This window comes from Arachis hypogaea, chromosome 3 (genome assembly GCF_003086295.3).
Source record: "Arachis hypogaea cultivar Tifrunner chromosome 3, arahy.Tifrunner.gnm2.J5K5, whole genome shotgun sequence".
NCBI lineage: Eukaryota > Viridiplantae > Streptophyta > Magnoliopsida > Fabales > Fabaceae > Arachis > Arachis hypogaea.
This window is the reverse complement of record NC_092038.1, coordinates 4,000,056-4,021,477: the sequence shown is the minus strand read 5'-3', so window position 1 is coordinate 4,021,477 and position 21,422 is coordinate 4,000,056. Positions and strand designations below refer to the sequence as shown.

At 31.8% G+C, this 21,422-nt stretch overlaps 1 protein-coding gene across 8 annotated transcripts; it reads right to left on the bottom strand.

Moving 5' to 3' along the window:
- Positions 1-1,559: 1,559 nt before the first annotated feature.
- LOC112788890 (protein NLP9) lies at positions 1,560-18,622 on the bottom strand. 8 transcript variants are annotated; one of them, XM_072232243.1, is made up of 9 exons: positions 17,831-18,622; positions 17,535-17,697; positions 5,512-5,770; positions 4,739-5,410; positions 4,319-4,363; positions 3,526-4,224; positions 3,338-3,461; positions 2,928-3,173; positions 1,560-2,838 (listed from the first exon to the last, which is right to left on the bottom strand). In XM_072232243.1, the coding sequence occupies exons 4-9, from the start codon at positions 5,390-5,392 to the stop codon at positions 2,303-2,305; spliced, it is 2,304 nt and encodes a 767-aa protein (XP_072088344.1). In that variant the 5' UTR covers positions 5,393-5,410; positions 5,512-5,770; positions 17,535-17,697; positions 17,831-18,622; the 3' UTR covers positions 1,560-2,302. The 8 variants fall into 8 exon arrangements, with proteins under 8 accessions (XP_072088344.1, XP_072088341.1, XP_025686349.1 ...); XM_072232240.1 differs by having other exon boundaries at positions 4,739-5,418; positions 17,831-18,544; XM_025830564.3 differs by having other exon boundaries at positions 4,739-5,418; positions 5,512-5,787; positions 17,535-18,549.
- Positions 18,623-21,422: the final 2,800 nt, after the last annotated feature.

The following is a 21,422-nucleotide window of genomic DNA, read 5'->3' as shown; positions in this document are numbered from 1 at the left end:
AACCTCTTTGTAAAAGGAAAGGTTTTTGAACAACACAATCACTATCACTATATTAGATGGATGACAGTTCTAAAGAAACGCACCAAGGAAAGGTTTTTCTACGGCGCAATCACTATCACTATGTTAAATGCATGACAGTGCCAAAGAAATGCACATCGAGATAAAAAAAATCCAAAAAACTCTTTGTAAAAGGAAAGGTTTTTGGACAGCATTGAAAATTTATTCATTACCGCAATCACTATCACTATATTAGATGCATCATAGTTCCAAAGAAACGCACTTCGAGATTAAAATAATCCAAAAAACTCTTTGGAATAGGAAAGATTTTTGTAGAGCATTAAAAGCTTATTCATCAACGCAATCAATTTCTACAAAAAATTTAAAAAAAAAATTTGTATAAAAAAATACAAACGTTGAAATACTCTGAATTAGTTGGATTCTATTCTCTAATAGAATATAGAATTTGTATATAATATTAACTAAAATAGTTTCAAATAGTTATATTTTTTAATAAAATCAAAGAAAGAAAATTTTAGAATTATTTTTATTTAATTTTAATAGAATTTTTAAATAAAAATAATTCTATTAAATAACATTTTTAAAAAACTCTTTGTAAAGTTAAAGGTTTTTGGACAACCAATTACTATCACTATATTAGATGCATGGCAGTTCCAAAGAAAAATCTCGAAATAAAAAAAAATCCAAAAAGCTCTTTGTAAAAGGAAAGGTTTTTGGACCGCACAATCACTATTTCTCTATTAGATACATGGCAGTTCTAAAGAAAACGCATCTCGAAATAAAAAAATCCAAAAAATTCTTTGCAAAAGGAAAGGTTTTTGGACAGCATTAAAAGCTTATTCATCAGCACAATCACTATTGTTATATTAGATGCGTGGCAGTTCCAAATAAATGCACCTCAAGATTAAAAAAATCCCAAAAACTCTTTGGAATAGGAAAGATTTATCAGTGCAATCAATTTCTACGAGAAATTTAAAAAGTATTTTTGTATAAAAAAATACAAACGTTGAAATACTTTGAATTAGTTGGATTCTATTCTCTAATAGAATATAGAATTTGTATATAATATTAACTAAAATAGTTTTAAATAGTTATATTTTTTAATAAAATCAAAGAAATAGAATTTTAAAATCATTTTTATTTAATTTTAATAGAATCTTTAAATAAAAATAATTCTATTAAATAAAATTTTTTATTTATAACTCATATAAATATTTATTTTAGAATCTATTTATTTTATAAGAAAAAGTATTTTGAATAGAATATTAAATTGTTGATCCAAAAATAATAAATTTTTGAATTTCAAATTCTATCATCCATATCTCTTAGTAATAGGTATCTTAGGAGAAATAATAAGGGATCAATTAAAACCAATTCAAATCGAAAATATATATGTATAGTATATGGTATATGCAGTCAAGATGTATTGGGATCACTTAAAATTTAATAATATTTTATTAATATAATATTATTATGTTATTAAAAAAAATAAATAATAAGCGTTTTTTTTTACTTTAGCCAACGCACAATTTCACAGGCAATACACTGAAAACGGTATTAATTTCTATTATTAATTAGATTATCCTATGAGAATAAAAACAACAAAATTATATAAAAATTTATTTACAATATCTATCCCAAATTATTGATGATTTTATAAAAAACTGGAATAAAAACAACCTAAAACTATTTATCTCATTGTTGACTATAACTATTTAACTATAAAACTCTATAAGCTATTTAATCTTCACAGAGGAAAGAACCTTGAAACATGATCATGTTTCTTCAAAGTGTCTATTTTCAAAAGGTAGGATAATAGTTACAGGTAAGCATTAGAATGTTAAATACATAGTTCTATACATAGATCTATAAGCTGCATCCGTCATATATAGAACTATATATTTAACATTTTAGTGCTTACTTGTGACTATTATCCTACCTTTTAAAAATAGACACTTTAAAGAAGTATAATCATGCTTTAAGGTTCTTTTTTCTATAAAGATTAAATTACAAAAAATCTTTGATCCAAATAATTTCAATGCCACATCCAGGAAACTTTATAGAAATGTCTTCATCCGACTGTGTACATAAAAAGCAATGCTAATAAAATATGTTGATAGAAGAATTCAGTTGCCACATAAAATTCGTCCGTCAACAATATTTCACTAATATTGCTTTTTAGCCACACAAATCAGATAAAGACTTTGGATGTGTCATTGGAGTTATTTGGATCAAAGATTTCTTATGGTTCATTGTATTCCTCAACTGTTACTGCCACGGCTACTCAAACCACTAGGCATGTCTCCCTAACAAGAAATTTCACAGCACGGGTGCCAAGATCATCCAATATTTCTATGCATTCTTGCAAATCTGAGTCAGTTACGATCATCACCCATTCCTCGTCATCGTCGAGATACTTCAGCTGGAAAGATCCGATTTGTAATTTGAATCTTGTTGCAACTTCTTCATAGAGCTGGAGACAACCAGCTGCAGGGTCAAACTTGAAACGGATCATATCTTCTTTGTAGACAGCTTTGACATTAATTTTTGATCCACTATCAACACAAGGTGATTTGGCTTTCAAATGTTTCCGCTTCTCAAATTTCCGAGAGCCACGCAAAATTGAGCCAGAGCCATTCGACGAGTCTGACATGCTTGAAGTAGTGGGATTGTGATGCTCGCCGAGCTTGTCAGCCATCTCATCGGCAACCAGGGTGTTTGGACTGTGATATGCTATATCACACCAAGAACTTTCCAAAATAGAAACCGGAAAGGGTTCCTGCCGTAATCCACCATCATCCATGGCTATTGGTTTTGAATCTACACCAACAGAAAAAAGCTTTGTTTTTCTTCAACTCACCCTTGGAATTAGATATAAGCATGTCTGAATGCAGAAGCTAAATTCTCACCTTTGCTACCAGAACATTTCTTCCCGAAGAGAGAACTTTTATGTGCATTAATTTCTTGGTTGCTTGATCCTCCTGGCATAAATCCCCCCTTGTAAGGATCAAACTCCAGTCCTCCTTCCACACCCTTGACTGAGTCAAGCACGGTTTGTATTTTCTTTAACGAACGATTAACTTTATTGATCTTGCGCGATGGCCATCTTGAAATTCCGTGTTGCCTGCATATCCTTTTCAGGGTTGTTGGGCAAACTGTTCAAGGAGAATCACTTGTCAATAATAATCATCTTGGTGTTTTTTCACAAATATTTATCATCTATATATTTTTAGAACCAGAATCTATCATCTAACCCAAAATATATGATGATTGAATAAGTTAAAAGAAATCTGCAGGGACAAAGCTGTAGTAGTCTTACCACCAAGGCTTTTAGCCGCATCTTTAAGACTACCGGAGAAATATTGCTGGAGAACACTCAAGCTAAAATTCTTCTCCACTGAACTTTTCTTTTTCTCAGTCTGCTTTCTTGATCCATCCATTGCCTACAAAGTTGAATCATAAATTATAATAAATGATTTCTCAAATGAAGCAACTGTTAAGATATACCTGGTTATGAGCAGCTTCAGTTTCATTGTTCGTCATGGACATAGGCTGGACCAAATCATGGTCTCCATCCGGCGCCATATGAGAGCCTTCTTCCTTTGAAAACTGCACTTGCGAACCTTCTACCCCGTGTAATTCAGCATCCGAAACTATCCTCAAACTCTGACACATTCTCTGCACAGTATCTGATAGATTGTCTAATAAAAGTTGCTGTTCTTCACTTCCATTCATATTGACAGGTAGAAAGAATTCTATTATGTAATCATCATCATTGGTATGAATACTCCTTAGCCTGACTGCAACGGCAGCATTCAACTTATATTTTCGCGCATGGTGAACAAGGGGATATTCACTAATATTATAGGCCTTCACATCGGAATAGAAGGATGAACGATTTGATTGAAGAGCTTTCCCAGCTACACCTTGCCCTTCCTCGAGATAATGTTCAACACATGCATGAACAAATCCTCCTACCACAATATCATTTATATAGCAAGCTGATTCTTCAATGCATAGTACAGTTTTTTCACCAGGAATTTTACGCCCATCTTTAATCCGTATCCTTGAAGCTTCATCTCCTACTCCCTCACTGTAATAACAGGGGATCCATGTCAATGCCAGTGGCAAACGATGCGCATTACACACAGCTCGTAACACATCAATTATCTCTGTTAAAGCTGCTCTTTTGTTATTTGATAGACACTGCAGAGAAAATAATCAAGAAGTTTTTAAATCCAGATGAAAACACATCATTCAGAAAGTTCAACTTTGTTTTCGCCCCTTCTATTTACAGTACCTGGGACATAAGTCGTGGAGGCGTAGTAGTCCTTAAATTAACAAGCTGCAAAAACAAATCAAAAGATTTCCCACTATAAATAGATGTGCATGTATGAGTATAGCATTCAAAAGATTACTGCATATGATTTCTATAGTTTCACTTATGGCAAAGTAGAACTAATTTCATATGCAGAGAATTTTTTTTACTTGCCTAACTGCTCCTCAACTATGGTTACAACATCATATTGAATGCATAAGATACTTTTTTAGCCAGGGCAGAAATTTCTACATGACAACCTTGTAGTAAAACATCCAAGTCTATAATGACAATGTGAAAAGAATATGAAAAAACATCAAACAAAAAACACATTTAACATGTTTCCCAAACATTATATAATATTAAGCGAAACAAGCAAATGGGAGTAAAAGAGAAACCAACCTGGAGTGCACTGCTAACAATTTCTAGTTCTTTGTCAAAATCAGTCTTTTCCTTTGTAGTGACAAGTTCTAGTACAGCACAACAAGGTGGTTCAGCAAGCGTATCAATTATGGGAACCGCAATTGATCCACGAACCTCGTGATTAATTGCATGCTCCACCCTCAGGTACTCACTTTTATTGTAGTACCCAACATTGGAGGTCCATTCAGGAATTTGGGAGATAAACACACGTCCGGGAAGCCCTGGAAAAGACCCTGGTTTATCTTCAGCAGAAAAGGTAAATTGCCTCGACACGTCTCGGTATCCAGCTAGCATGTGATCTAGCAAATAGGGTTGCTCACTTGTGCTTAAGATGAAGTCATTACCATGCTTCATTGGTGCCCAAACTTGTGTCAATATTCCATCACCAACTGATTCCTTAAACAAGTCCATAGCCCTCAGCATTCTCTCATCAAGCGACCAAGCAAATGGTCTAGGCACCAAGCAATTTCCCATGTCAGCAGCACTCAATTCTTGAAGTGATCCATTTATGTTATTCATATCATTTGCATCTTCTGACAACCCAAGTTGGGTCTCCAATTGCTGTAACACAGCCTTCTCATCGAAACCCAAGGAGGTTTCAGTAGCATTATAATTTCCACAATCTTTTGTCATAAAGTATGGATCATTGTCCTGTTCCACTAAATTGAATGCATCAGGTGGAGAATACTGCATAGAGGCAAGTGATGAAATTCCATTATCTAAATTACGATCAGTCACAGATGGAATATTACCCCAACCAGCAAGGTTATCGAAGTTCATGAGATCAGGGAGGTTGTCAAGCATCTCCTCTGATACAAGATTTTTTATTCCGTTGTCTATCATGCTTGGTCCATCGAATTGAGCGCCAGGAGGTGTCCAATACCCAATTCCCTCTCCCTCAGAGAAAAACTGATCTTCCATGATTAAATCAAAATTCAGCCTGTGTTAGAGTTCTTTTGTTGGCAAGTTTCCACTTGAAATTCCTTCCCAGATTACCAGCGTCCGACAAGCCTGAAAAGTTAACACTTCTGCCAAGTCATCAGTAAAGAGTAGGAAATTAAATCAAAACTTAAACTACAAATATTCTCTAGACAGATAGAAAAAATGGTAAACTGCTATTTTGGTTGGGTTAAATTTTAATTTAGTTTCTAACCTTTCAAACTTCTATTTTGAAAATGATAAAAATGGTAAAAATGAGAAAAACCTGAATATTTGGCCGCAAGTTCCAAATAACCATGACAAATGTACCAAAACTAGTACAGAACATAAAGAACCAAATGCAGGCAGTTACTGAATTACACTTGATGTGAGGTATCAAGTAAAGTCCCACATTTAAACTCAGAAAAGTTTCAAACTTTACGATCAAAATCCAGAATTCACCAACCTAAGAAAGAAGGCCAAAAGAAAAACCTAAAACATACGAAAAAAACTACTTTAAAAATTCTCAAAACACACTAAAAAATTGTGAATAAACAACAATCTACCTCTCTGTCTATCTATTTTAGTATGTTGTAAGGAGACATAAAGAGAATGAGACTGAGGATTGAAAAAACTGTGTAAAAAAGATTGAATAAACAACAATCTATCTCTCTGTCTATCTATTTTTGTATGTTGTAAGAAGACATAGAGGGAATGAGACTGAGGATTGAGAAAACTGTGTAATAAAGATTGCTTCTATATAAAGGAAGAGAAACCAAAAGAGAGACAAAAAAAACTGGTGTAAGCCTAGGAAGTAAGAGTTACTAAATATAGAAAGTCTTTGTCATCTTGAACTCTTGACAGCCTCAAACTTCAGTCTCTAGCTTCAGCTAGAACTCTTGGAAGTTGTAGTTCCCTTTTTCTTCTTTTTTTTAGGGTAATTTATATTATTAAATTATTTGATGATCTAATATACAAGTTCCAACTATTGAATTTTCGTTCCATAGAGTGCAATTATTTTATAGCAATTTCCAAAATTTCATGTCCATACCCCGTTGCGGGATATATCCGAACACATATATAGCATAAACAGGTATAATTTGTAGCAGTTTAGTTATAATATGCTACAAATTGTAGAGGTTTATGATCAAGTGTTAAGCCAATAATAATGATAATGAGACTGGCATTGGGAGGCGGCGTCAAAGTTAAAATTATGGTTAATATGATAAAATTGGATTAAAAAAATTGACTAATTATTTATTAATTAAAAAAATAACTAATTAATATTAAAGATAAAAAATTTATTTTTATCCCATATTTTAAGATAATATAAGTGTATAATATTAAAACTAAAAATAAATTCATTTTAATTAAAATAACCAATTATAATTTAAGAGTCAAATTAAATAGAATTGCCCTGAATTATTTGGCCTTTATATAAAAGTTTATGTTTTGTAACATGAACTCTATGTTAACATAAAAGTTCATGTTATAAACATAAAGTTCATCGTATTAACATGAATTCATATTATAAACACAAAGTTCATGTTATAAACATAAAGTTAGTTTAACATAAAGTTCATAATCTATTATAAAATGGGAGAAAGAAAATAAAGGAGAAATGAGTTTTTTAGTTTTTATTTTTTGGAAGATACATATGTTCTAACAAAACTTAATTATTTATAAATCTCTAATTATTAAAAATGTGAGATTCATAAGTTTTTTTATTAAAGTATATAAGTTGTCTTAAGTTTTCAATAGTTAAAAACTTATGAATGATTCATTTTAATTCGAATTTATATGTTTTTATAAAAAATAGTTAAAAACCTATTATTTGTTTTTATATTTAATTATATAATATCAATATACATAATTTATTTAAAGAGTGATTAAATTAAATAATAATAAAAATATGATACTAAAATAACATAATAAAATTAAGATCATGATATTTGTATGGTTACTTAGACATGCTATAGCAATTAACAGGGAAAAAAAATTAAAATGATTCTTAAGATTCTTGCTAAACTGTGTCAAAAAAAATAAAGACAACAAATATTTAGAATGAGAAGTAAAGATAAATACGTATAAAAAAAGTCTAAAAAAATAAATCTTTTTTTTGTCACTCCAAAAGTTAGGACACAAATTTTAATCAAGAGAAAGAAATTTTTGTTAACTTTTTTTTTATTTTGTTCTCATAAAAATGACAAATTTTTAAATTTTTAGTGATAGAAAGAGATCACCAGATTAAAATCAAAATTCACAAATTTAAAAATATAACATCTAAATTATCAATTTGATTAAAAAATTAAATAAACTTTTCTTTTCTTAAACAAAAAGGAAAAGAGTTGAAATTAAAAAATTGGTCATTTTTATGAGGATAACACAAAAAAAAAAGTTAACACAAATTTCTTTCTTTTGATTGAATTTTTTATCCTATTTTGGAGTGACAATTTTTTTTCTATTTTTGAGACTTTTTTATGTATTTATCTCCCTGTTTCTCATTCTAAGCCTATGAAGCACATACATTTTCTTAATTTGTCGTGTCTCTGTGTTGGACACGACACACATGGACACTTGTTCGACATGCGTATTTTATGTATCCAATCGTGTCTCAATAAAAAATTAAAAAGTTTTTCTTTAAATACGCTTGAACACACTTAAATACTATTATGTGTCAGCAAATCTAAACTTATTCTTAATATGTATTCTTAAAATGAGTTTAGAAATAGTATATATTATTAATGATTAAAACAATAAATTTTAAATTTATATAATTAAAAAATATTTATTAAAAATAATTAAAAAATTTATTTATATTTTAATATCAACAAAATACTAAATATTATTTTAATTTATCTAAAAAATACTTTATGTTTTATATATAGACTATGTCCCCATGTCTTATAAAAAATTTAAATTCGCATATTCTGTATTCGTGTCAGTGTCCATGCATCATAATTCTAAGCACTTTTTGCTTTTATTTCTTGAATCTATATTTAAAGATTCAGTCCAAAACAGTCTTAAAAATCATTTTCGTTGTTATTTTTTTAGTAATTGCCATAGCATGTCTAATTAAACATAGAAATATCATGAGTTTAATTTTAATATGTTACTTTAGCATCATATTTATATTATTATTTAATTAAATCATTCTTTTTAATATAATTATGTATAATATTAATATGATATTATATAATTAAATATAAAAACAAATAATAGGTTTTTAAACTTTTTTTATGAAAACATATAAATTCGAATTATAAAATAAATCATTCATAAGTTTTTAACTATTGAAAACTTAAGACAACTTATATACCTTAATAGAAACTTATGAATCTCTAGAACATAGGCGGTATCTTAAAAAAAGAATAATCAAGAACTCATTTTTCATTTATTTTCTTTTATTTTATAATCGATTTCAAAAAACAAAAAAATAATCTTTGAGCTACGTAAGTCTTGTTTTTGTGGTAAGGTTGTAATCTTGGAAAACGGATACCCAGGATACCCAGTAAGGAGAAGATTTACATTCTTGTCTTCTTTCTCTTATTTTATTCGATTTTTGCAAGATATTTTCTTTAATTATTATATATTTTATGTATATCCTTGTATAGCTAAGTTTTTAAATTAGTGGGTGATCAAATAAAATATTTATTAATTAATTATTATTATTATTATTATTATTATTATTATTGTCAATTTTAATCTTTGCAAAAACTTAATAATTTTATATTTTATTTTGTTATCTTTTTACATATATGTGAGTTAATTTTAATATAAACTTTTTTGTATAATTATCTAATTAATTAAATTCATACATTTATATGCCTTTTTAACTAATGATTATTAAAATTAATTATTTTTATTAATATAATAATATATGATTAGTCATCTATAATTTTTTTACACTAAAAAAATACAAGAGATTACTCAATGAAATTGAACCATAGACGTTTGAAGGTAAGTCATTTATTTTTTACAAAGGACTCAATTTTATTTTATAAAGTAAGGAGACAAAATGCTTCAACATGTTGAACATACTACAAAATTACTGTGAAATTAGTAGTTAAATGATAAATCTAGACAAATTTTATATATTTTTCAACAATAACACTCCTATAAAAGTTATAGAAAGGCTGGCTGAAATTTTACAGATCAATAACATTAGAAGTCAAGACAAACATTTTAGATTTTTGTCAATGGTTCAGAGGCCCAAATGAGTTAGGATAGAGTTAAACTTTAAAATGGTCTCTGAGATTGGGGTCGTACATTAAAATTGTCCCTGAGATTCTAATTACACCATTTATATCACTGAGATTGAAAAAAATGCATCACGTTAGTCTCTGACCTATTTTTTATTAACGACGTAATGACATAGTTTAATGATGTGGTCTGTTAGTGACATATGTCACTCCATGATTTGGCCACGTGTAATGGTATGATGATATGTTTACCAGTGACACGTGACATGCTGATGTGGGTGGTTGTACCACGTGTCACAATGCTATTTGGCCACGTATTTATTTGTACCACGTGTCACAACCGTATTCGTTCACATGTCATCCATTATATCATCATTGTAGATGCACTAAATTAGTCCCTCACTTTGCATTAAGTGACTCATTTTTAGTCTCTGAAATTGAATGTGGTGCGCCAAGCTAGTCCTTTCACCAGTTTTTCTCATTTTTTTTAAACTTTAAAATTTTTAATATCTTGGATACACTAATTTCAATTCTATTTTTTCACATATCGTTTAAATATAAGTGCTTTTATAAAAAATTTTAAGATTTTAGTTTTAATTATATAATTTTTTCTATAATAATTTAACATTGGTAAATTTTGTAATATATAAGTATGTTATTATAAAAAAAAGAATTATATGATTTAGTAACACATTTTTTCATAAAAAAAAATATGTGTTTTTAACAAGAAATTAAGAATTAAATAAACATTTTTTAGCTCTTATGAAATATACGTTTTCATTATGTGTAAATAGGCTAGACTGAAAACACTTCAAGCATCCTCATTACCATTTTCGACCTCTTCAATCTAGACGAAAGAGGTCGGAGATGATAGTAGGAGTACTTGAAATGTCTTTGCGTCAACTCTAAGACGGCGGTTAGGGGTACCTGAGAAAAAATATTTTGTAAAAATACTTGTATTTAAATAACATGTGAAAAAATAGAATTCAAATTAATTGATTCAAAAATATTGAGAATTTTAAATTTATAGGAAAAAAAGGAGAAAAAATTAGTGAAGGAACTAGTCTAGTGCACAACATTTAATTTTATGGACTAAAATGAGTCACTTAATGCAAAGTAATGGACTAATTTGGTGCATCTACAATATAATAGATGACACGTGGATGAATATGGTTGCAACACATGGCCAAATGACATTGTGACACATGACACAACCATCCACATCAGCATGCCACGTGTCACTGATCAACACATCATCATACCATTACACGTGGCCAAATCATAGAGTGACACGTGTCACTAACGTTGGTGCATTTTTATCAATCTCATGGATGATTTTAGTGCACAATGCCCATCTCAATGATCATTTTGGGGTTTAACTCCATTTGGATATATCAAGGACAAAGTGATTAGAAAGCTTTAACATTGAAAAATATCACTACTCTTCAATAATGGAAAGGAAGTTCTAGTTAAAGAAGTAGCCTTGAAGGGGTAAGGATGGGAGATGTATATACACACTTGAGAATAAGCACTGTTTGGGTGATCTGGATATGGACAGGTTGAATGTATTCTACCTGAGAAATTACTTCAAAGAGCTAGGCTATGAGACAATGAAGGAGGTTTGGTGGTAGGTCCCAGGGATGAGCCTGGAAGTAGGTTTGAGGCATTTAGACTCTGATAACGAGTTGAGAGAGATGTGTTGTCATGGTGGAAAGAACAATGGAGTAGTGGATGTCTACATTGAATATGGTATTTCAGAACCTAAAATAGTACAAAGACAGGATGTTGTTGTGCATGTTGATGACCAGGTGAGGGATCTTGGAGAGCAAGCCAAGTCAAATTCCAGGATGGTGAAAGACCCCCTGTCAAGCCTAAGCCTAAGATAGTTCCCAAACCCAAACCCATGCCCAGCCATAACAATGTAACTAGGACTAGGAGATACTGTCTGAGGTCTTTAGGGAAAGGTTTTTCAAAAGCAAAGGAAGATGCTGGTGACCTTGTTGTTTTATCCTCTGACTCAGACTCTCATGACAGCTACGAGAGTGCTGCGGACGAGGCGTATAAGCCATAAGAGCCGGATGATAGCTCGGACGAATCGGGCATTGGATATACTGTTCCTTCACACAAGAAGAAATTCAACAAACCCAATGCAAGGAAGAAGGTCTAGGCAGAGAGTGGAAAGGAAAAAGGGAAGGCCAAGGTCTGTGTTGATGATGATTTGTGCAAGACATTTCTGATGAAGATGTGGACATTGGATTTGTGGAGGGAGGGATAAAGGCGTATAACCATGATGCTTTTGATCCGGCGTCAAAATTGGATGGTGCCAATTTGTGGCACTCTTTGGAGATGAAAATACCACCTAATTCAGAGGATGAGCTGGTTGGAGAAGAAAGTTTGGAGAAGGTATTTCCGGTGTTTAGACAGGGTGCTAGGTTCGGAGAATTGCATTTAGAAGTCGGGATGAAGTTCAATACTAAGTAGGAGTTCAAGGTGGCAGTGAGGGAGTTCACTATAAAAGAAGGGAGACGGATGAGGTTCAGGAAGAACGACGGAAAAAGGGTAAGGGCAGTATGTAAGGTGACGGATTGCAAGTGGGTTGTGTACGCATTAAGGGACCACGAAGACAATTGCTGGCAAATGAAGACATTCTTCAATGATCACACCTGTCCAAGAGAGGATAGAAACAAGGCAACAAATAGAAATTGGGTTGCAGGTAAGTTGGTCAAAAACTAAGGAAATATCCCAATTTCAGGAACTATGAGGCTACAACATATTTCAAGATGAAATACGACTTGTCGCTTAATAGGAACTCTATATCACGGGCACTGTGTGATGCTAGGAATATAGTTTATGGGGATGTGAAGGAGTAATATGTCTTGCTTAGGGACTATGGTGAAACACTATTGAAAACCAACTCGGGATCCACTGTTCAGATTTGCACAAAGGCACAGCCTAGTGGTGAGGTCATATTTGAGAGCATGTATGTTTGCTTGAGTGAGTGCAAGTCAGGTTTTAGGGCTGGTTGTCGTCCGTTAATTGGACTTGATGGGGCTTTTCTAAAAACTATTTTGGGGGGGGGGGATTCTATTGGCTGTTGGACAAGATGCTAATCATCATATATACGTTATTGCTTGGGCAGTTGTAGAAGTGGAAAACTTTGAGAATTGGAAGTGGTTTCTAGAGTTGCTACATGAAGACCTTGGAGACTACAAGACTCATGGGTGAAACTTCATCTCTGACATGCGAAAGGTAATCTCCTAATATAACCTTAATCTCACGTAAATTGTAATGTATAAAACTGTGTTAACTTGGTTTAGTACATAAAGTGCAGTAAACTTCTGCGATTGATGATACCTCTGTTATTATTGTTTAATTAGTTACTATACTTATGTGGTTTGCTATTTGTTACAACTTAGATAGGTACTGAATGGTGCACTTCAAGGAGTATAATGATGAACTATTTTGAATGATAGGGACTATTATGGTGAACGAGTTTCAAAAATAGGGACTATTATGGTGATCAATGATCAAAGTTAGGAACTGTTATGGTGAACCATTAACACTCGTAGGGACTATTATGGTAACATATTGTTTGCTATCTTCAGGGATTACTGCCTGCCATGAAAGTGGTGATGCCTGATGTTGGCCACCGTTTCTGTGTCTGACATTCGTGGCGAAATTTCAACAAGCAGTGGAAGGACCTAGAGTTGAGGGGACTATTATGGGAGTGTGCTAGAGCAACTACATTTCAAGAGTTTAAGGTATGTAAAGGCAATATTTTTATTTTGGAGTTAGTTTACATGGACATTTTCACTATTCTTAATTCTTGCCATTCATGATTACATGGATAGGATAAAGAGGCTGAACGAGGATGCATGGAAGTATCTTGACAAGTGGCCCAGGGAGGCATGGACGAGGTCACAATTCAGACACAACCCGAAATTGGACTCGATTTGTAATAACGCTTGTGAGGTTTTCAATTCAAAGATAAAGGAAGCAAGGGGAAATCCTATACTTACTCTTTTAGAAGAGGTGAGGATGTTTGTCATGAGGACTATGGCTAAGAACAAGGTGAAGTTGGATAATCACCTGGGGCTGTTACCACCCGTAATCAAAAGTAGGCTAGAAAAGGTGAGGAAGGAGTCCAGACATTGGCATGCTATATGGTCTGGAGATACTGGGTATGAGAAGTTTGAAGTCCATGGGCGTCCTACAAACAATGTGGTGGATTTGGGGAAAAGATTATGTACCTGCCAGTTCTGGATGTTAACAGGTTGTTTTTCCCCATCCACTTACCTTTGCTCATGGACTTTTACACTTGTTTATAAATGATTTTGTTTTAACCTAAGATGGATGTAAATTAGACTTGTAGGGATTTCATGCGTTCATGCTTGTGCTGCACTGGCCAGAGTGAACAAGCACCCGGAGGATTTCTACCACAAGTTGATAACCATGGAGTCTTACAAGGAAACATACAAGTACCACATCAATTATATACTTGGCCAAGCCTTCTGGGAATAAAGTCAGTATAACAAGCCATTGGCACCACCAATCAAGAGGAAGCCAGGTAACCTTCAAACAAAGAGGAGGAAGGACTCTGATGAAGGCACAAGTTCTAGTAAGAAATCTAAGCTAGGTACAGCCATGAAAAGACAGCTTCGGCCTTTCACCTGCAAGTACTGCTTGCAAAATGGTCACACCAAGAGAGGATGTGAAAAGAAAAGAGCAGCTGACACTGCTCAAGCTACAGTTGATGTTGCGGCAGCTGCAAAGGCTGCGGAGGCTACTAAAGACCCTAAAAATGTTACTGCCCAAGCAACTGCAACTACCCAGGCCGCTGCAACTGCCACTATCCATGCAACTGCAACTTCTACTAGTACAGCTACGGTTACTGCTAATATTACAATCAATTCTGCTCCTATTGGTCAAGCTTTAGAGATTGATCTATCACAGCCAATTTGTTTTGAACCAAAAGATTCTCAAAAGGTACAATAGTAATTCTATAATAAACCTTTTTAATTCATGGACTAATAGCTCTGAAAAAGGTTTAGTGGGTGACGAACTTTAGTTTTCATTTGTGGTTTGACATTTGTGTAGTTCACTGAAGTAAAAGGGGAACCAGCCACAAGACCTGCCAAACTACCTGCTAGAAGAAGGTCACCACCAACAACCCCTTCTACAGCACTGGATCCAATGAAGGGTGCGAGTTCTGCCACTGCCTCACGATTCACAAATTTTCTGAAGTTTGTGCCGACCCCTGAATTTAAGCACCCCCGGAAGAAGTGAAACTTAATATTAGGGCATTACACTTGTGTCAAGTGTTTGTTTTTTGTTAAAAGAAACAGTGACTGTGCTCACTATAAACAATGGTTCATTTTGTTGATTACTAATCAAGTATGTCATACTACTTGCTCAATTACTTATTACTGTAATGTGTTAAAACTATGAATGGTTTGCCATATTTTGGTATAGATCAATTAATACTATCCATGGTTTGAATCAATCTTTCTGTTACTTATTTACATGTACTTTTTATTCATCCAACATGATATTTTATTATAGCAAGCTAAGAAACCTTGTGATGTTACCACATAACACTTTCATTCATTACTTTGGGAACTACATTACATTGACATGTTCTCAACCCTTTAATAGCACCATTCCTACAAAAACAACTACTAAGAACCCAAATCCAAGAACATGAGTAATGAATTTCAGATTCCTAATGTCTGCCTCCATCTTCCCCATTCGCCATGCAAAGTTCATCTTCCTATCACCATCATCATCTCCTGAAATAGCTCTTTCAGGCAGCTCCTCTTGCACACAATTTGTCCAGACGAATAACCCACACCATATTTTTCCACTTATCTGCAAACAACCAAAAAAATTAACAAAAAAAAATTCAATCAACTACAAATCAATTACCTTTACTCACATTATAGTTGGGGCAACCAAAGAAGGGCTTGTTAGGATGCGTCTCCATCCCTGACCACCTTAGCACCGGGCGACAACCACAGCCGCACCAGCCCAGAACCCACCCCTGCCTAATTTACGTTGTGCTTCTTCTCCAATTCTTCGTCGACGATGACCGGTTGGAACTTCCTGTGACATGGCTTCCAGTTCCTCTCATGGGGGACAGATATTGGTGTACACAACAGATGCAGAAGGAGACATTGATGGAGAGAACCAGATTGAGGGGAGGCCAATGAAGTTTTAGGGTTTAAAAATGAAGACAGGAACTACATTGAGAAATTTTACAACATAATCCACGTCATCTGTACACTCTAACGTCCAACGTGGCAGTGGCTGTGCCACATAAGCAAGGCCGTTGCTGAGTCACGCCGGAAATTCACTGAAGGACCATTATGTTGTGCGGATCGCAATCTAGAGGACATAAAAAAGTGCAATTGAAATCTCAGGAGCTAAATCAGTGCACGGGCTGAATCTGGGGGACCATTATGGGAATTTAGTCCTAATAATCCCTTTTGACAATGTCATAAAAAAAACTTAGATTTCATGGACATTGAATCCAACTCAGCACATTCAACATATTTTCCATTTCTTTAGTAAACCTATCCACCTAATATTACAAACTATCACAATTTCATGACTCACCAACTATATACATGCATATATTACATAAACACCTTATATTACTAAGCATCTTTATCCTTTATTGTGAATGCATATATCATTTGATTCATGAACTCCATAGTTGTCCACCTACTAGCTTTATTTAAAGCAATCTGCTCCCATGGTCAGAAACCATTTGTCCTTCTTGTATACCACTTTCATACGTTGAAAGATGTGGATAAATTCTGTTTTGTTTCTCAAGAATCATAATTCCACTAATGTTATTTTTTCCTTCAATCCATTTAACAATATTTTTGTAATTAACTATCATAGTAACTTATTTGGCTATGGCACCATCTTTTTCTAACAATAATCGAATTGCATCTTCCAATCTTTGGAGTATAATCTCTCCAGTTATATTTTCTCTTCTAACATCACCCCTAAGTGCTTTATCTCTCTCCCCAGTTACTAGTCAAATAACCTTCAACTACAATACAATTCAAACTTTGGTTGTCTCTATTTATACTCTTAGTTGCTTTAAGTTTTATAATACTTTAATCGATGAAATTTATAGAGTTGTCCTACAGTTTTTGTGGAGTTAAAAGAGAATGGAAAGAAGAATGCAGTGGGTTAGTTGAGAGATAATCAGTAGATCAAAAGTTCAAGGTGATTGAACTTTGATTTAAAAGTATTTAATTTGACACTCTTAAAAAAAATAGGACTAGAATTTGTAAACTAAGTTGCCCCCTCTTACTTTGAAGTATACCAAAGTAAGTATTCTAGGTATTCTACGTTTCTAAAGACTGATATTGAAATAAATTCCTCACAAGATTGGAGGAGTTTGCTAGAAGGTAAGAAGACAATTAAGTCAAGTCAAAACATATAAGACTCTTTGGCTCAAACAATTTAACCCCATAAAAAAATTATTGTCTCAAAGCCCAAATCAACAACTTATCTATTTCAGTCTTAATTATAGCAGACAGATAGTGAAAACACCAAACAATTCAATCTTTTAATCACAATTTGGCACAAGCTATTCTTCAGATTCCATACTCTATCTCAGACAAAGAAGACATACTTACCAGGTCAAGAGAGTAGAACTCGCAGTACTCAATCTTTTCGGCATATTCGTTGGCTTATCGGCTCTTCTATCTCCCATTAGAGTAATTACTAGAGCAGTATAGATAAATGCCTTTGTACTCTTTAATTTGGTAACTGAGACGTCAGCTAAAGAACAAAAAATTTCTATGGAAAATTTACAATGTTAAACCGATGTACCCAAATATAATCAATCAGAATAATTAATTACTCATGGGATAATCTCTGCTAAGAACTTTGAAGAACCACACAGACAAAAAAGAAGAATAGAACAGGACACCTGATTTGGAGCTAGGAAAATTCAGAACTTCCTAGTCTTCGAAAAGAAGCCCCACCTATGGAAGTATAGCTCGTTTGTCTGTCACCCATGGAAGTTAGCTCGTTTGGCCATGAATGCATTTAAAGAAAAAGTTTGATTAGTATCCGTACTTTGATGATAGATAAACTCGTGTTTTGTAATTGTTAAAAAATATCCTCTTGTAAAAATTTTCATTTTGATCTTGTTGTTGTCTTCGTTTGGATAATTTATATTCAATTGTATTAATTGAATAAAATAACCTATCTTTAAGAAATAAAACAAATTTAAGAACATTAATTTATTTACAAATTTTCTATGAAAAAATCATTCACAATAAAATCGCGATTCTGGTAAAAACTCAATCAAAGAATTCAATGTATCCCAAATATAATCAATCTGAAGAATCAGTTACTCACTTGTTGGTCTCATGTCCTAAATCAATCGTTGGTGCGTGAAAATCAGCTGAATTTCTAGTGTGAGACATAGCTGAACTTCCGGTGAGAGACGCTCTTGAGAAAATTTGGATACGGTGGAATAATATCTAAGAAGAACACAGAAACAGAGACAAGAATAGAGCGGCACACCTGTTTTGGAGCTATGGATAGGTCGAAACTTGCTAGTCTTCCACAAGCAGTGGTTGTCACCCATAGAAATAGCTGGTTTCGCCATGGATGCATTCAAAGAAAAAGTTCGATTAGTCCTTTGACTACGGATAAGCTATCTGTTTTATAGTTGTTAGAAAATATCATCTCATGAAAAATTCCATTTTAACCTTGTTATTATTTTCTTTTGGATCACTTATATTCCATTGTAATGGAATAAAATAACTTATCTTTAGAAAAAAATATTATGTACATTAAATTATTTAATTATTTAGAGCTTAGTTAAATTATTTAGTTATTTAGTGCTTAGTTGATATATGCTAATATTATATAATTAAATTCATAGCATTATTTTTTTAATGTGAATTAACTCTAATTTGTTTATTTTTCTTTCTAAAATTAATGCTCATTTTGAAGCAATTACTTTCACTCATACGCTCTTTTGCAAGCTCGTTGCACATTATATATACCATGAATTACTTTAAATTATGAATTATTATGTTTTTTTGTGATTGGTATTTAAATTTATTGATTGAATTTATTGTATTGATTGGTGAATTATTTTGTTTTTTTTTATACATTACATGTTTGATGAATTACTTAACATAAATTTAATTTTCTATCTTTTATTTAACATTATCCATGTGATTTTCCTTTTTTACTGAGTATAACTACTTACAACTACTTACAGACAAATTAAGCCGCTATGCTTAATCTAATCTCGTGTATGCATATGCAGCTAGTAAATCAAATTCCATTTTTTTCCTTAGTGCAAGATGGAAGGCGTAAGTATGCTCACCACAACAATAATAATGATTCGTGATCACTAATCCTCAGCGCATTTAATTTCTTTTTATCATCTCAAATTAAGTTCGTTTAGTTTATTTTGCATTATTATATATATTACTCTATGTTGATATTTCGATTACATATAGCATTTAATTTGAATCTAAACTTAAGTTATTTATACATAATGAGTAGTACTTATTCTTTAATTCGTATATCTATTATCAAAAGATATCTTTGTTAAGAAAAATTACTGCACAGAGAAAGAGTGATGTTTTGCTCAATCATCTGATTTGTTTCTTTGTATGAGTCTGTTTTTAATTTTTTTGTTCATGCTTTCTTGGTTCTGTTTTGGAGGGTTTGATATATTTTGTGCTGTGTTTTTCTTTTTTTTTTTCTATTGTCTATATTTGCTTCACTAGTTTAGTGAATTTAAACTATCAAAAAGAAGAAAAGATAAATAAAAAAAGATTAAAGTGTTCCTCTCAAATGTGCTCTGTATTATAAATTATAATATTTTTTTTAGTATTTAGTATTGAAACTTGTTGGTTCATAATAAAATTGTGGTAAAAATATTATATATAATATTTTTTATCCAATATTGTTATAGATATATATATATATATATATAATATTTTTATTTTATATCAATTTTAGATTTATAGATTTCTACTTTATAAAAAGTAGTGATAATAAATAGAAAGAGTGTCATTTATATATAAGTACTCAAAATAAAAAAATTAAGTTAGAAGTATAATTTAGACTTATAAAAGAAGTAAAAACAATATTTATGCACATTTGCATAACGATTAATTTAGTATTTAATTTATAATATATATATATATATAATATTTTTATTAAAAATATGAGTATTGATAGTAGAAGAATATCAAAAATTTCTAATATAAGGAGTACAGTAAATACTAAAAATTTATAATAATAAAAACTCAAAAAGAAAAAAAAGAAAAAAACAAAATCCAACCGTAAATCGAATTGATAAGCATCTATTTATATAAATTGTGTCATTCAAATAAATAGAATCCAATTGATCTGAATTATCATTCCAAACGCATGATAACATAAATTGAAGCTACCTAATTCGATTTAATGGTTAATTCAAATTCAATGATTTATGAACGAAGACATATACGTAGTAACGTTATTTGATTTGGAACTTTCACATTATATTATTCTGTGTTTGGTTTATGCATGTGTTTTACCCCATATACACTGTAACATTCAGTTTTTTTCATACTTGATGCGACCTTGATTCTTTATAAATTATGCAGGGCATTTCTTCCTGAAGAGGATGACAAGTTTCTTGAGAGAGTTCAGGCTACCATGGAAGAAGAGGAGCGTGAAGCTTTGGCTGCAGTGACAACAGTTGCTGCTAAAGATGTAATAGCAACTGCTGAAAAATTTAGGAACTAAATCTTTAAAATAATTTTCAAAATTTCTGCAATATATCAATTTGATTCTTGAAATTCTAATTGTAATAATTTAAACTTCTAAATTGAACCTTGGACACATGTCGTTCAATTTCAATCAACAACCGAAAAGTTGATGTGGCACAACCAGTACTACGTGATACAGTATAATGACTAATTGACATGGTTGTTTTGCTAAAAATTTCGGTATCCAAAATTTAGATTTTGTTTTGCTACCTGTGAAGTATGACTGTGTTCATGACCAGTCATTTGTAAGTATTTTGTTCAAATCAAAGGCCATAGTATAATATTGTGTATATATAGTAAATAAATGAAAAAACAATTTTAGAATCATTTTTTCAAAATTGCAGAGGTGATACAATCTGATGAAAAGTTATATTATTCCTTCTATAGTTCTATACTGCCATTTATATCAACATTTTTTTTTGCCGTGGAATGGTGTACTAAAATTAAATACAAACCATGGGAAATTAGTTGCAAATAAAAAGTATCTATTTTTAATGTGGTAAAAATTTATATATAATAATTTTTATGTGAAGTTGATATTTAAAAATTATTAGATAATTTAATAAATTTAATTAAATTATTATTTAATAATTTTTAACTATAAATTTTACATAAAATATACCTATATATGAATTTTAATGATAAGATAAAATTTTGAAAATTTAAAATTTTTGCAACCTCTTTGATTTTTAGTTTTTTACTGTCAAAAGTTGGTCTCTTCATTTTTAATTT